Source organism: Pteropus alecto, unplaced genomic scaffold (genome assembly GCF_000325575.1).
Source record: "Pteropus alecto unplaced genomic scaffold, ASM32557v1 scaffold335, whole genome shotgun sequence".
In the NCBI taxonomy this organism is placed as follows: domain Eukaryota; kingdom Metazoa; phylum Chordata; class Mammalia; order Chiroptera; family Pteropodidae; genus Pteropus; species Pteropus alecto.
In genome coordinates, this window is record NW_006436757.1 from 1014666 (window position 1) to 1030205 (window position 15540).

The following is a 15540-nucleotide window of genomic DNA, read 5'->3' on the forward strand; positions in this document are numbered from 1 at the left end:
CCCCTCTTCCTTCCCACGCAGCCCCTTTGGCTCTTAGGTTCTTTCCCCTCCCCCGAACTTCCCCGTACGGTCCTCTGGGGCCTAGCTTGCCCCCACCCCAACGCGGGGCCGGTGTGAGAAGTTCCGGAACCTGGGCGCGGACGGGGTCCCGGATGTTGACGCTGCCGGCCATCCAGCCCCAGCCTGCTCCGCACGGCCTCGGGAGCTTCTGCTCAGCCCAATGGTGTGCAGGTTTGCTTCAGAGGGTCGGCGGGCGGCGCTGCGGGGAAGAGGAGCCTGGGAGGGTCAATCCCGCCAGTACCGGGCCTCCGGCCGCCGAGGCCGCCTTCGCCCTTGCGAATCCTTGGCTGCCCAGACGGAAGGGAAGTAGGCGCCGGAGAGCCCGCTCCGCATTTTGATTCATCTCGGGCCCTGGAAGGGTCACATCTTGTGAAAATACCTGTAAAATCAATTTAACGTTCAGTGCATCGTGTAAAGACAGCTCTAGGAATTTTAAAGACGCCTGAGTCAGAACATTTAAATGCTTGGGTCCCTGTAGCAGCGTTTTAATATGTCTGAGTGCAGAGGGTGGAGAATCGAACCTCATTGCCAAACCTTATTCACACTGTCTAACATTAAAAAAAGGGTAAAGAAAAGCACCATAAAACCGAAATGGGTAGTTACCCTAGGAAAAGAATAACAACTGACTTTTTGAAATTTAAGGTAGTTCTCATTTTCGCGTGTGAAATTTGCAGCAGGCTTAGATCAACGATAAACAGTTGCTAAAACACTGAGCTTAACTAAGTAGTGGCTTTTGTTGACACATAGATTGTGTTATTAATTCTTAATGCCTGTGCAAGGCAAGAATCGTTATCTCAGTTTTGCAGGTGGAAAGAAGTTTGGCACAAAAAAAAACATTTCCCTTAAATTCACACAGAACCGGCTGAACTGTAAATTTAGTCCTAGCATTCTGATTCTTCAGCTTTGTCCCCCTGTAGTCCATGTTACAAAACAAATGAGTAGTTACTTTGATGTTACTCATAAAACGAGGGAGTAAACCAAATGTTCTGTGAATGTGAAGTGTTAAATCATAATAACTCTCTATGTCTGTTCTGCTTTGGAGGCCCAGCTGCCCTTTGGAGTTTGATACCTTAGAAGAGGGGGAGGAGTAGAAAAATGGAAAATAATGTCAAGGGAAAATTTTCATCTCCAGAGCCCAAACTGTGCCCATCCTTACTGCCCCTTTGTGTTGATGTCATTCTTTTCAGTGTACTCTATGTTCTGGCAGAACACCCCTCAGCTGCATTAACTACACCTTTCCATTACTCTTTTGGCACTGACATCCTGTCTGTCTTTTTGTCATGCTCTTTCCTCCAGGTGATCTTTACTAATGCTGTTATGTGAAAACCAGTTGTTGTTCAAATGTGGAATAATTTGTCACTCTTGACGGCTCTTTCTGGAGTTAATGGTCAAAAACTACCAACAGATCTTAGATGAAAAGACAAGTTAAAGAAGCACAAGAAACTATAGTGGAATTTAATAGCTGGATGCTTTGGGGGAGAAAGTAGACTTTGATTTCTTTTTTTCCCTTTCCCCAGTTCACTCATAACTGGAAAGCAGCAGCTCACTTTTAACTTAAACATTATGGTGGGGGAGGGGGGCAACCGCTTGTTTAGACTAATTAATTAGAAATTTTTCTTTCCTAAAGAAGCATCTTTTTAGAAGGATTATAACAAATGGAAACGTTTAGGTGATTAGAAAGCAAAATGTTTTACCACTGATAAGTCTGTTTGTCCATAAAATTTGTATAAGAGCTTAGTACCCAGGATGTGTGTTATGGTTCTGCCCTGTAAAAGATATCCTTGAGGTTCCTCCCCAGGTATAGAGAACAGAAATTTGAGCCCAAGGTAGTTTTCTCTGGAGCAGCCAGCTAATTTATTCATCTTCCCCCCCACCCCCCACCCCACTTAGTTCCACAGATAAGAATCCCAAGAAAAAAATCAGATGGCATCTGGGGATTTCTGCTCACCTGGAGAAGGGGTGGAAATACTCCAACAAGGTAAAGATAGTCATTTGCAAGAGGCTTAATGACTTATCCAGAGAGGTCTAATCTATGTTCTTACCTTTTATAATAAGAATTTATGATGTTTATGGGTATGATTTCTCTCACAGAAGCCTACGTTTCTAGGGAAATTAGAATACATGAAGATTCTTAAACATTGTCTTATTGGAAAACAGATTATACTGACTTCTGTTTAGCACCTTCCTGTACAATAGACTAAAAACTCAAGATGCTCTCATGCTGTGTGAGCAAGCATATCCTGAAGATAAGGGTGGCCAGCAAAATCTTTAAAGGCTTCCTTTCTACCTGTGACTTGAATTTTCTCATGTCTTGTTCTCCAAAATCTCAGATCCTCCATATATTAAATTCTTTCCATATCTAAAGTCTTTTCTATATCTTAAATCCATCAAGAACTTGAATCTTCTATATATTGACCATTTCCATATTGATCCTTCAATGCCTTTGGGGAGAAAAAAGAGATTTCTTATTCTGTAAAAGGACTTTGAGTATAATGGTCCAAAGAATTAAAATTTGAGTGTTTGGAAAGTACGAGTAAAACGAAAGACCCCAGCAGAAAGCATGTCAGAAAAGAGATGGAAAGAAAGCCCCTTGAGCATAAGGAATAGCGAGAGGATCCCAGTTTCTTGCACTTTTTCTCATGTGTGTGCTCTTCTGCATCCACATGAGTAATTCAACTCTGTTTACAATGAGGAGAATTCGGTTAATTAAATTTTTTACTTAATCTTAGTAAGTGTATACTTTCTCTCAGTCTGGCTTACACAGTTAGAGATCACATCCAAAGTTGGAATTTTACATTCATTTTTTTCCCCCATTCCTCAAGCATTCTGGTTGTTCTGTGTGAATGAGGCATTTTGGGTACTGAGGTGACCCCTACTAAAGGGTCCCTTAGTCTCGATTCTATTTGTCTCATACTTTCCAACTGCATTTCCATTTTCTAAGATCTTAGTTTTATTAGAGACTCATTCCCTAATTCTTGATTAATGTCCTTGTATGTAATATAAATGTTTGTTACTTTGAGTATTGCCTCTAGTTTATTTGTGGATTTTTTTTTTAAGTTTCATCAGATTTAGAAAACCTTCCTACCAAAAACCTAGGGATTTTTTGGAAGTGAATATTAAGCTAAGAGTTATGCTTAAATATATAAATTAAGAGTCCATACTGTCTTTGCTTTTTTGTCCCTATGGGGGACATCCAATTAAGTGTGCAGCAAACAGCTACCTCCTTGTAACCTGAGTGAAGAGGACCTGTTAAAGAACCCACACTTCAGCAGACTGTTGCTGAGTCTCTCGCAACACATGGACGAGAGTGGCTTAAGCCTCTCTCTGGCAAAGGAACAGGCTCAGGTAAGAACCTTGGGTGAAGGGATGATAGGAGGAAGGAAAAATATTCCAAGAGAGGTTCCTACTTGGGATTTTTTTGGTTTTCTAGGCATGGAAGAAAGTTCGACTGCATAAGACAGCATGGCTGAGGTCTGAGATTTTACAGAGAATAATTCAAGAGCTGCTTGTGGACTACTATGTGAAGACACAAGACACAAGTTTAACTTCTGAGGACAAAAAGGTGAGGCAGGAGAGATGAAGTAGGGTTTTGTTACCAGCTATAGGAATGACCAGGCCACCTATGGCTTCATCTGATTATATGATCTGAGGGACATAGAGCTTCGTGTAATGGTTATCAAAAAGAAATGGACTGTAGTTATGGGGAAGAGGTGAGTGTGTTGTCAGGGTTTTGAAAAGAAAGATTAACAGGAAAAGGCACTGGCAGCCGAGAAGGTATCTGAAGGAGGTGACATATTCAAGAACTTGGAAAATGTGTGAAGAACTGGTTTGTGAGGATGGAGGACGGGGAGTGAGAGAAGTTTAATAGTAACCTCTTTTTTGTTTTCATTCTCTCAGTTTCATGAGACCCTTGAACAACGGCTACTCGTGACTGAACTGACACAGCTCTTAGGTCCTAGTAGCCAGGAGAGAGTGATACCTCCACTGCTAGGACTGGAGAAAGCGGACCTTCTGGAGCTCATGCCACCCTCAGAGGTTGGAGACAGGCAGATAGATATTGAGACCAAAGAAGCAAAAGGGCTTAATTTTTCCTATATATTTAAACATTTTTTTTGTTAAGCTTTATCATTTTTATAAAGATGATACATGTTTATGGTGTATCAATACTCAAAAAAAAATGTTACATGGAAGAGAGTAAGAACTAAAATGCTACATTTAGAAATAAAAACATTATTATATACAGATTGACATAAATGGTATTATACCCTTTATGCTTATGTAGTATAATATGTTTTCACTTAATATATTTTGGACTTTTCTTCAATCGATAAATGTAAAGAAAATGATACTTCCTAAAGCACTCTTAGCACAGTGTCCAGACATAGTTAATGCTCTGTATTCTTATTATATCATCAGTTTAAATTGCTTACAGGATTCCATTTTATGAATGTAGCATAATTTGTTTAACCTTATTGATGGATATTAATTTAAGGTTGTTTCTACATATTCGCTGTTAGAAACCACACTGATACAAACATGCTAGTTCATATGTGTCTTTGCCCTTGTATGATTGTATGATTGTTTCTCAAGTGTTACTGCTCAGTAGAATCACCAAGTCACTGAGTAAAGGATACATACCTATAATATGTTGGTACATATTGCCAAACTGCTCTCCAGAAAGGTGATTACAGTGTCCCTAGTTCCCCATGTTTTCATCAGCCTGGGATCTTGACAGTTCGATAGGCTAAAAAATCTCTCTTATGTCTCTTAATGCATTTCCTTTGGTTATCATTAAGATTGTTATCATTGTGTATTCATTGGGTACATCTTCCTAGTTCTAACAGTCTATTTGCATCTCTCTTTTTGCTTCTGTGGCTGTAGGATTTTGTGTGGATGAGAGCTCGACTCCCACTAGAAGTGGAGGAGCAGCTCAAGAAAAAATGTTTCACCTTGCTCTGCTACCACGATCCCAATTCGGGTGAGTGCCGGCACTCTGTGTTCTGTTTGCAGCTGGCCTCCAGGGTTCCTGGGCTGCTCTGTTGAGAACAATGTATTTGAATGTCAGATTTGGGGCAGAAGCTGGGAAGCATTGGAGACATTGGAGATGCTTATTTGTGTGTTTCCTCACTGGTAGAATAAAAATAAGGAATTTCGTGAGTGCTCCTTTTATTCGGTGAGGTGCCAAGCTGGAGTGTCCTCTTGCTGCAGGGAAGGATGAGTTCGTTCTTTTCAGGAGAATCAGAATGGAATAGGGAAGAAAATTTTCCTTATCTCTATTTCTATGATTTAAGAAGTAAGGGCCAAATCTGGAATTAAAGTTAAGAGTGAAGAGAACATAATTCTGAGAACTGGCCGTTTTTAACAGGACATCAGAAGAAAACCTGGAAGAAGACAGGATTTGTAGGGCTAGATGTAGGATAGGGGCACTGAAAAATGGCCTTAAAAGGGCCGTAGCAACTAGGGTTTTCCTGTCTAGTACTCTGTCTTTTTGCCCAGATTCAGATAGTGAAACCCTGAAGGCAGCAAAGGTGTGGAAACTGGCAGAGGTCCTCGTGGGTGAGAAGCAGCAGTGCCAGGATGCGAAGAGCCAGCAGAAGGAGCAGATAGTGCTGCTGGAGAAGAAGAGTGCCACCTATTCCCAGGTTGGTCAGAGCAGTGGGGTAGCCTCCTCTCTTTTACTCTGACCCCAGGGGCACCTTTGGGGAGACCAAGGATTTCCGATCTGTCTTCTCTACTATCTTATCTTTACACTGTCTTCCTCCTGCCTCCTGGGGCTCAGGTGCTTCTCCGCTGCCTTGCGTTGCTGCAGAGGCTTCTTCAGGAGCACCGGCTGAAGACTCAGTCTGAGCTAGACCGCATCAATGCCCAGTACCTGGAGATCAAGTGCAGTGCCATGATCCTCAAGCTGAGGTGAGCTATGACTCCTGTGCATCTAAGGGATGCGTAGCACTCCCTCTAGCCCTTGCCTTCATCTCTCCTCCCTGCCATGCCTAGTACCTTGTGGGTATCCAGTAAACGTCACCCTTTGGTATTAGCCTTTAGGGTACCCCAAAGCTTTTAATATTCTTGAGTCTTTTATTTTAAAGCTTTCTGAAATCAGTGCTTGACTGTGAGATAAATTGCTCAGGAATTCAGAGTGACCTTGTTTATCCGGCCACTGTTTAGCCCACCCCTTGACCATGGGCAGGTACTGTGTTCCATCCTAACTCTGCCTCTGTCCGCGATCCTCAGCTTGACATTTGTTTCTTCCCTCTGTCAGGATGGAGGAGCTAAAGATTTTGTCTGACACTTACACTGCTGAGAAAGTGGAAGTTCATCGTCTCATTCGGTGAGAACTCTGAAGAGCTTGGTATAGCTGTTCAGAGCTGGTTCCCACACTCTCCAGACTCATTCATTTGAACATGTTCCCATTCTTGTCTGCTTTCTGAAAAGCAGATCCTTAATATTTTATATTCTGTGCCTGGGCTCTTAGGGACCGTTTGGAGGGGGCCATTCGCTTACAAGAACACGACATGGAGAAGTCCCGACAGGTCCTGAACACCTATGAGGTACTTGGAGACGAATTTGACAGGCTGGTAAAGGAGTACACCCAACTCAAGCAAGCAACTGAGAACAAGCGCTGGGCTCTCCAGGAGTTCAGCAAGGCCTACCGCTGAGCATTGGCAGGGCCAGGGGGCACAACTTCTACATAGGCGCTGCCTTCTCTTCCTGGTAAAAGGACCACCTCCACCTGGGGCAACCTTTGCTCAAGGGAGTAAGGGGACACTTGCTTGAATTACTGCAGTCATTTAGGCACCCTCCTGGTTTTTCTTCCTTGTTTATAATGACTGAGACTTCTGGAAAATGTAGCTGATTTATGTCATTTTATGTACAGCTATTTTTCACTGTTGGCCCTGTATTATATTTTATTATCTTCTGAATAAAGTAATAATATTGTGTCTTAGGATTTTAGTCATTTTCCTTTGGGCAGGGATGGAAAAAGAACACTGAAGTTTGTGTGGGTAGGAAGGGAGAACTGAGTGGATCCAAACAGAGACAGATTTACAATGTTTACACAAAGGGTGAGAGGTAGAATTACCAGCCTGACCACCTGGAGTTTTTGAGGCTTCATTCTTTGAGAGCTAGAGTGAATTAAAACTGGCTTACTCTTGAAGAACTACAGTCTCCAGAGGAGTGCTAGATGTTAAGGCAGGTGGGGAACTATTCTGTCACTGTGGCTCTCAGTGGGGGGTGTTATGATAAAGCAGCTGGGCATCCCGCTCTTGTTACAGGAAAGGACACGAGCCACTTGTACTCCTGGTTCCCTCTGGTGTGGTTTGAGGGTTAATTTCTCCAAAAGCAGGGGGTGGAAGGAGATCACCCTGAGGAACCAAGTTCCATGGTCTACTTAGCTTAGAACAAGGCAGGGTCCTGGCTGGTATCAAAGTCAGGGACTGAGCAGAAGCAGACCATTTTTACTTAGAAGAGTCTACTCAGTTTGTCAAAGCACTTTCAAGGCATTCTTCTAAGATCAAATAATGATGGTCTTGGATTGATTTCAAGGAAGAATTAAGGTCTTTGACTTAACTTTAAATTTTTCCTTACATGATGCTTACTACCATTTATCTATGAGCAAATGTTGGCCCACACAGAATGAACAAATAGTAAATAGATTAATGGAAATACTGACAGATTCAATATTGCTTAGTTCTATAGTTTATTTTATCCCAATTTTGGGGGCGGGGGAAGTTTTCAAACCTACAGAAAAGTTGAAAGAATAATATAAGTAACAGTATACTCAACCTTTATTAAATAACTGCAACCATTCTGCTTTTCTTTCCCTCTTTTCTCTCCCTCTTCATCCTCTCTCTAGATAAAGATGTAGTTAGTTACACAGACTTATTTTTCTGAACGTTTTATCGTAAGTTGCAGGCATTATGACATTTCATTCCTTAAATAAGTAAGCAACTCCTAAAAATAAGGACACTCCCCTGTATAACTAATAAAATTAGTACACTTAAAAAAATAATTTTATAATATTTATTATTGAGATCATATTCAAATTTCTCCAATTTTTTTCCTGGTCTAGGGCCCAATAAAGGTTCATGTGTTACAGTTGAATGTTAGATTTCTTTAATTTCTTTTAAAATAGAACATTGCCCCCATTTCTTTTTTTTAACAAAATTGACTTTCTGAAAACTCAAGATGGATTACCTTGTAGAATGTCCCATTGTCTAATTGTTTCATGTGATGTAATTTGTTCCTTTCCTGTTCTGCCTAATATACTAGCCACTAGCCACATGTGGCTATTAAACTTTCAGGATGTTAGTGATTACTATATTAGTGCAGATACACAAAATATACATCATTGCCAAAAGTTCTGTTGGACAGTGCTATAAGCCTACATATTCTGTAAACTGGATATAAGTCTACAGGGTTTTTAAGATTCAGGGTAAACATTTTTGCAAAGGATACTTAATAGATTACATTACATACTTCACATTACATCACCCCAGAGCCACATCAGGTCATAATGTCTCACTATTAATTATGCTTAGCTTGATTGCTCAGTTAAGGTGGTAACTGCCAGATCTCCCTAGTATATAAAAGTACATTTTCCCTTTGTAGTTAGTAGCATCTGGAAATGAACATCAAAAACCTCAAAATAGTTCTTCCTGGTATTTACTATTGCATTCAGCATTTCTTCATTTAACTAGGGGCTCATGAACCATACTAGGTTTTGGTATTTGAAATAATAATTTCATTGAAAAAAAAATTACTGAGCTTCTGAATGTAGTTTGGTAGAAAAAAAGTCTTTTACAACAGTTCTATGATGGGGGGAAAACAGCACAGGGGGTGTTTAGTGCCACCTGAAGGGAGCACTACAGTGGTTTGTCTGGGTCCTTTCATTCTTCACACTGAAGAGATGGAAGGTTTGCAGTAGGAGTCCTTCACATGTGCTGTTGTCTATTGTGGAATAGAAGGGAAGACTTGGAGGGCAAGCAGAGAGTATATGTGATCGTGATTGCTGAGAGTTGCCATCTTGGCCCTCAGCTGCCCTCTCTCTCACCCTCATACTTTTCAGAAAAGATTTACATCTGCCTCTCCATTCTTCCTCAGTCATCTCTCTCTTCACTAGTCTTTTACTACATCTGATCAAGAAGCAAGTCTTGATGATCCTTCCTCCCTAATGAGAAGCAAAGTAAATCACCTCCAGAACTTACGATAGGATTGCTCTCTGTAAGGAAACTCTGGGGCTCTTGGACAAATAAAATCTATCCCCTTGAGGTTCTCCGTGAAGGGTGAATAGCGGTGGTCCCCTGGGGATTGACCCTGCTTTTTTCTCAGCTTTCATAAATAGGAAATCCAACACCCTTTAGAGGCCAGTCTCATGATCCCCAGAGGGGAATCCCTGACGTCCAGCCCCCCTGTGGGGCCTCTTGCCCCATGAAGAGTCTTCTTACATTACCCATCCTGAATGATCGGAGCTAGGTTTTGTTAAAGGAACTGGCAATAGGGTCTCTTTCTACCTTGAGACAGTGAAAATGAGTCAACTCATCATAGATGAGATTAGCAACCTGTAGAAATAATTTACCCTTAAAAGTGCTTTATATTCGAGTGGTCGAGGTCTAGCCAAAGTGGCTAAGTAAGTTCTGATCTCAGAAAAATATAACCGAAATTCAGAGAAACCTACATGTACTAAGTCTGCCTGAAGAAAGAATGTGTAACCAAAATAAATGATCAGATGATCAGTCCAGAGTTTAGAAAAGGGTTATCTAAATAGCAAGGTCATGGTTCTCTAGGGAACAGAACCTAATATATATATAAAATGAGATTTATTTTAAGGAATTGGCTCACCCAATTGTAAGACTGGCGAGTTGAAAATCTGTAGGGCAAGCTGCAGGCTGGAAACTCAATGCTGGAGTCTTGAGGCAGAATTTCTTCCCTAAACTGTTTTTGCTCTTAAGGCCTTCAACTGATTGGATCAATCACATTAACCAAGGTTACTGTACTTGAAAAAAAAAGAAAAAACCAAAAAGGTTACTGTACTTAAAGTCAACTGATTGTAGAGGTTAACCACACCTATAGAACATTTTCACTGCAATACCTAGATTAGTGTTTGATTAAATAATGGTATTATCAGCTAGCCAAGTTGACATACATAAAACTAACCGTCTCACAGGTATTCTGGTTTTCATCTATACCTAAACCTGTTTCAAAGAGACATTGACTTGGAGATATAAGTTAAGTTACTGGAGAGAGGGGCTACACCTGGGGGCAGGAACAAGGCTTCATTGCAAGCTCTCTCCATAAAACAAGAGCTTTGAAACTTTATTAGGTATCAGACATGATTTCTTCTTTCAACGCCTATAGCACTTGATATTCCTAGGTGGTCTCCCATTCAAGTACTAACCAGGTCCAACCCTGCTTAGCTTCCGAGATCAGAGACATCGGGCATGTTCAGGGGTCATGGCTATAGACTCAGACATGATTTCTAAGCACACTGCATGTAATAAGTCATTTAATTATCACAGCAAACTTCTGAGATATGTACTATTATCATCTCCATGTTACAAACACAGAAATAAAGTAAGGCGTGGAGAGATCAGGGAACTTTTGCAATGTCACAAAACTTTAAGTTGAAGAGCCAGGACAGGAACCCAGGCAGTGTGGCTCCAGAATCTGTTGTTCTGGGACCCTCTGAAGCCTTGGATCCAAATATACACCCCTTCAAGCAACATCATGTTTATTGATTTTATTATCCCTGACTATGGGATGCTCCATACATCAGATGACTATCCCTGCCCCTGGAAAGTGCAATCCTCCATGTACATGCAGTATAAATACTGGTCTCTGGTGAGTGTCGCAGGGAGTTGGACATAAGCGCCTGCTAACAACTGGAGGCTCTGGGCCTTCAAAGCTGGGGCAAGGCCCTGAACCAGAAGACCTCACCAATGTCCTGCCATCCATGAGTCCAGCTGGCATGGCCAATGGGCATATTTCCCCTGCCACTGCCATACCTTTCTCAGGTTCTCATTGTGGGCCCTATAAATTGTCCTAACTACCCCTCTTTTCTTCCTATAAACCACTGCCAGGCTGATTTTTATGATGATTCTGATTTACTTTTCATAAGTATTTTGTAATTTTTCACTTCATTTTGTCATTTCTCTGTTCACAACACGTCAGGTCTCCTACTGCACACCAAACGCAGTCTCTGTGCATTGAGGCCCTCACAGTGCAGTTGCACTTTGCAGCCTTTCCTCCACCACTTACACCCTCTACTCACCTGAAGCTGCCTCCATGAGCTTACTCACCCTTTCATGCTTTCCTGTGCCTGTTTAGGTTTTATCCACCTGGCAAGAACTCTTCTGATCAGAAAATCCTATCATTTTTGAGGCGCGCCTCAACTTCTGCTTCTCTATTATTTGGAATGCTAGGAAAGGTCTCACTGTGATTTAAATCCTCACAGCAGCACTTTGTTACAACTTATTCGTGGTGCTTGTCATGCCAGGCATATTCAAGCCTATCTACAACATCAGAAGCTCCAGGAGGGCAGCGCTGGGCAAGTAAAGCAGGTGTTCTCTATCTTTTTGATCGCAGGACTCCTTTGTTCTCAATGACTTTTAAGGACTCCAAAGAGCTTTTGTTTATGTAGGTTTTATCTATCGATATTTCTCATATTAAAAATTAAAACAGAGAACATCAATGGCCTTTTCCTGAAGGATATCAGAAAAAAATTATTTAGAAAAAAAATTATTTGGGCATAAATGTTTCATGAACATAACTCTCTGTCAAGATGGAGTTATGCAATATCCAAGTTCCATTCAGTCACAACTGCTTTGATCTTTAAATATGACCTCAATTAGATTTCAATTTCATGGAAGCAATACTTAGTTCCTTGTGGCAAACATAGAACCAAAAGAGCTTTATGTATCATGTCAGAGAGAAGGAGGCAGCAAATAATGAGTAAGGGTTAAATGGTTTTCATATATTCATTGAAACTTTCCTTTCTTATTACATATAAAACGCCATTGAGTAATATCAAATATACAAACTGTAAGGTTGTGACAAGAATGGAAACTTTTTATTCAGAAAAGTTGAAGATAAGTACTTGAAGTTTATTTGAATATCATTTAAAAAGCTATCTAAAAGACTGAAGAAACTAATTTAGAATGGTCTTAGTTGTAATTGTTAAAGAAAAACAAAGAAGAATTTCAGGTAATCTAAATTTGACTTTGAAATGTGATTGGATATTTACATATTGAAATGATGTACCTCATATTCTAGACATTCACAATATTTAATAAACTGAACATTTTCCTAATCAAAAAAATTAAATCTAAGAAAAATATTTTTCTAAGAAAAATTTTTTTCTAAGAAAAATTTATAAAATATTTTTATTCATTTAAAAGCATAAGCTCATTGTGTATTAACATAAGACATTTTAATGAAAATCTCATTGACATCTGGCTTAATAGAAGACAACTGAATTCTCATATCTGCTTTCTGTGCTGATATATGGCTTTGGATGAATAAAGAAAATCTGGCCTCACAGACATGTAAGATATCCTCTTGCACCTCGTAAAAGAGTCTCTGGGAGCCCCCAAGGTCCTTGGACCACATTTGGGAAACATTGTAAAAGAAAACACAATGAGTTGGGAATCAGAAGAACTGGATTCTTATTCTGGCTCTTTCATTTATTTGAAGCATAACTCTGTCCTCTCATCTACAAAATAGATATATTAAAAATTCCCGCCCCACAAGATCACGTCCTGAGGATTAAGTGAGATAATACATTTAAAGTGTCTGGCATGTGGTAAGGCTTCATAAATACTAGTCCACCTAGGAGAACTACTATTACAGTATTGCTATGAAGCGAGAGTGACTGCGGAATAGCTATAGGAGCCTACAGAGGAGTAAAGCCTTGGCTAGGCCTTCAAAGGAAAAGGATGTAAACAAGCAGAAAAAGACCAGGCAGAGATCACAGATTTTATATACATTAAAATTTTTTCCATATAATATAAACATAATAATAGAAAATTTGGAAAATACAATTTTTTCTCATATATTGAGGTCATTCTGTATGGACAATTTGTAATCTGCATCATTTAATGGCATATCACGAGCATTTCTCCATGTTATTAAATTTTCTGTGACAACATTGATTTTAATGGCTGCTTAAGATTTCATTGCATGGATGATTTACTTAATCATATCCCTATGGAATATCCAACTTGTTGTTTTACATTTTTTTGTGATCATAAAAAAATGCTACCCTAAGCATTTCTCTTAATTAATCTTTGCCCTAGTTTGTGAAGATTGTCTAGGATAGCTTTCTAGAAGGAAAATTATAGGTGATATGTCTTAAGGTTAAGATCAAGGGCTCTGGAGTCAGTCAATCTAGTTTTGTTAACACCATCTAAATCCCTTCTTAGGGTGGCAAGTCACTGAACCTCTTTAAGACTTAGCTCCTTGACCCATAAATGAATAACACTTCCTACCTCACAGTGTTCTTGTGAAGATTCGAGGTTCTTGTGAATGTAAAGTGCTTTTCATAGAACCTGACGTGGAATAAGGGCTCAGTAAATGTTAGCTGTTATTATTATCACAAATTAAATTCATACACGTATACACATCCAACTGGTTTGTTTCTGGACTATTGGTTAAGCTCTTTTATTCTGTCTGTTCTTGTGCCAACTGAATATTGTAGTCCTTTATATACTGTTTATTTCATAAATAATTTGAGGTAAAGGGCTAAATATATAGAGCAAATTTCCTCTCTTTTCTCTTCTTTTTAAAATTTTTCTTTGCCTTTCTTTTCTGCTTTTTATTACAGGTGAACAGTAGAATCATTTTTTCAAATAACGAAAGATTTCATTAGAATCGTGATTGACTTGTAAGAGTGAGAAATTAATTGGGTAAGAATCAATATCTTCATGAGATTCATTTTTTTCTAAGAACATGGCTCATCTCCATTTCTTAATTATATCTCTCAGCAAATTTTTGTGATTGTCTTTAAACAGGTTCCTCACATTTTTCAGTAAGGTTACAGTTAAGTTTTTAATGGTGGTGTTATTGTAACCACTGAGACTGGGAAAAACACTAGTCACAACAGCTAGTGCATACTGAAGGCTTACCATGTACAGGGTAAGTTTAAAATGCTTTACTATATTGCCTATACTCCTCATAACAGCCTTACGAGATTTACATTCCCATTTTGTGGATGAGGAAATAGAACAGAGGGGTCAGGTTCACACAGTTAGTAAATGGATGAACAAGCCATCTGGCTCCACAAGCCAAGATCTTAACTATCATGTTATTGGGATATTTTTATTAATTATGTCTTCTAATTGGTTATTCTTAGTGTGTAAGAAGGCTACAAATACATTTTATATTTGTCTTGTATCAAGTGACATCTCTGAATCCTATTATTAATTCTCATTATTTTAGAACTGATTCTCATGGATCTTCTATTATACAATCATATCTGCAAACAATGATAAATTTGCCTCTCTTTCCAAAAGTTTTAATCTCCTCTTTTTCAATTTCTAGTCTCACTGCATTGGATTTTTTCAGAATAATATTAAATAACACAGTGATGAGAGTAGACAGCCTTGTTTTTACCTTTGCATAAATCAGTGACTTCATAGATACATATATGTATTTATAAATGAAGAATATTAAGACTATTAAGAATGTTTATAGAAAATGGAATTAACTTACCATGTTCTCTTTGGTGGCTATTAAAAATCATGGAATGTTTTTCTTTTTGAATTATTTTTCTTCTATTATGTAAATAAATTTTCTGATACCTAACCTTGTGTTAATTCCTGTGATAAACCCTAATTGGTTGTGGCATATAATTATTATGTTAATGTACTGTTGAATTTTGTGTTAATCTTAAATATTTTAGGATTTTACATTTCTATTCATAAGTGAGATTTGTCTATAGGTTTTTGTGTGTGTGTGTGTTTGTGTGTGTGTGTGTGTGTGAGGAGTGCTATTTCCGACAGTTTTTGATATTAGGTATATTCTGGCTTCATAAACAAATTGGGTAGTTTTCCATCTTTTTCTATGTTTCAGAACAGTTTTTATCTTCTATTTTGACAGATAAATACTATATAATAGAGATGACAAGGAAGAGAATGCAAATCAGCACAGATTATTTTGCCTCAGTAACTCTGCCACTTTTGTGCCTGGAGGACAGCCTTGATTGTGAAGCAGCAATTTGGAGCAGTGAGAGGGTCAAATGGGACATTATTTTGGTGTTGAAGGAAGAGTGCCGCAGGCTTGGAAGGCACAAAGGTGAGTGAAGGTGGTCCTGGGGAGGGAGGCAAGTGCTGAGGAAGGAGAGCAGCATAAGAGACAATGAAAGGAGGGTTTACAATGAGCTGGAGGTGTTTACACAAGGACTTAAAAACAGAATCAGGTAGAAGAACTGGGCCTCAAGGTAAAGAATGCTGGCAGGCCCATTGGAAGATGATCTGGGAGTGGGTGGGT

The 15540-nt window shown here is 39.4% G+C and overlaps 1 protein-coding gene across 4 annotated transcripts; it reads left to right on the top strand.

Annotated features, from left to right (window-relative positions):
- Positions 1 to 37: 37 nt before the first annotated feature.
- HAUS4 (HAUS augmin like complex subunit 4) lies at positions 38 to 7004 on the top strand. 4 transcript variants are annotated; one of them, XM_015590708.2, is made up of 10 exons: positions 38 to 231; positions 1951 to 2038; positions 3270 to 3405; positions 3491 to 3622; positions 3958 to 4095; positions 4942 to 5038; positions 5557 to 5702; positions 5840 to 5970; positions 6320 to 6388; positions 6533 to 7004. In XM_015590708.2, exons 1-10 carry the CDS (start codon positions 153 to 155, stop codon positions 6714 to 6716), a joined length of 1200 nt encoding a protein of 399 aa, XP_015446194.1. In that variant the 5' UTR covers positions 38 to 152; the 3' UTR covers positions 6717 to 7004. The 4 variants fall into 4 exon arrangements, with proteins under 4 accessions (XP_015446194.1, XP_024903793.1, XP_006913665.1 ...); XM_025048025.1 differs by having other exon boundaries at positions 5870 to 5970; XM_006913603.3 differs by having other exon boundaries at positions 66 to 223; positions 3263 to 3405.
- Positions 7005 to 15540: the final 8536 nt, after the last annotated feature.

Bases quoted from the DNA above. Each gene is read 5' to 3' on its own strand.
- HAUS4 (XM_015590708.2), top strand. From the start codon at position 153: ATGTTGACGCTGCCGGCCATCCAGCCCCAGCCTGCTCCGCACGGCCTC. The intron at 3,623-3,957 runs GTGAGGCAGGAG...TCATTCTCTCAG, and splicing joins TAACTTCTGAGGACAAAAAG to TTTCATGAGACCCTTGAACA. The intron at 6,389-6,532 runs GTGAGAACTCTG...CTGGGCTCTTAG, and splicing joins GAAGTTCATCGTCTCATTCG to GGACCGTTTGGAGGGGGCCA.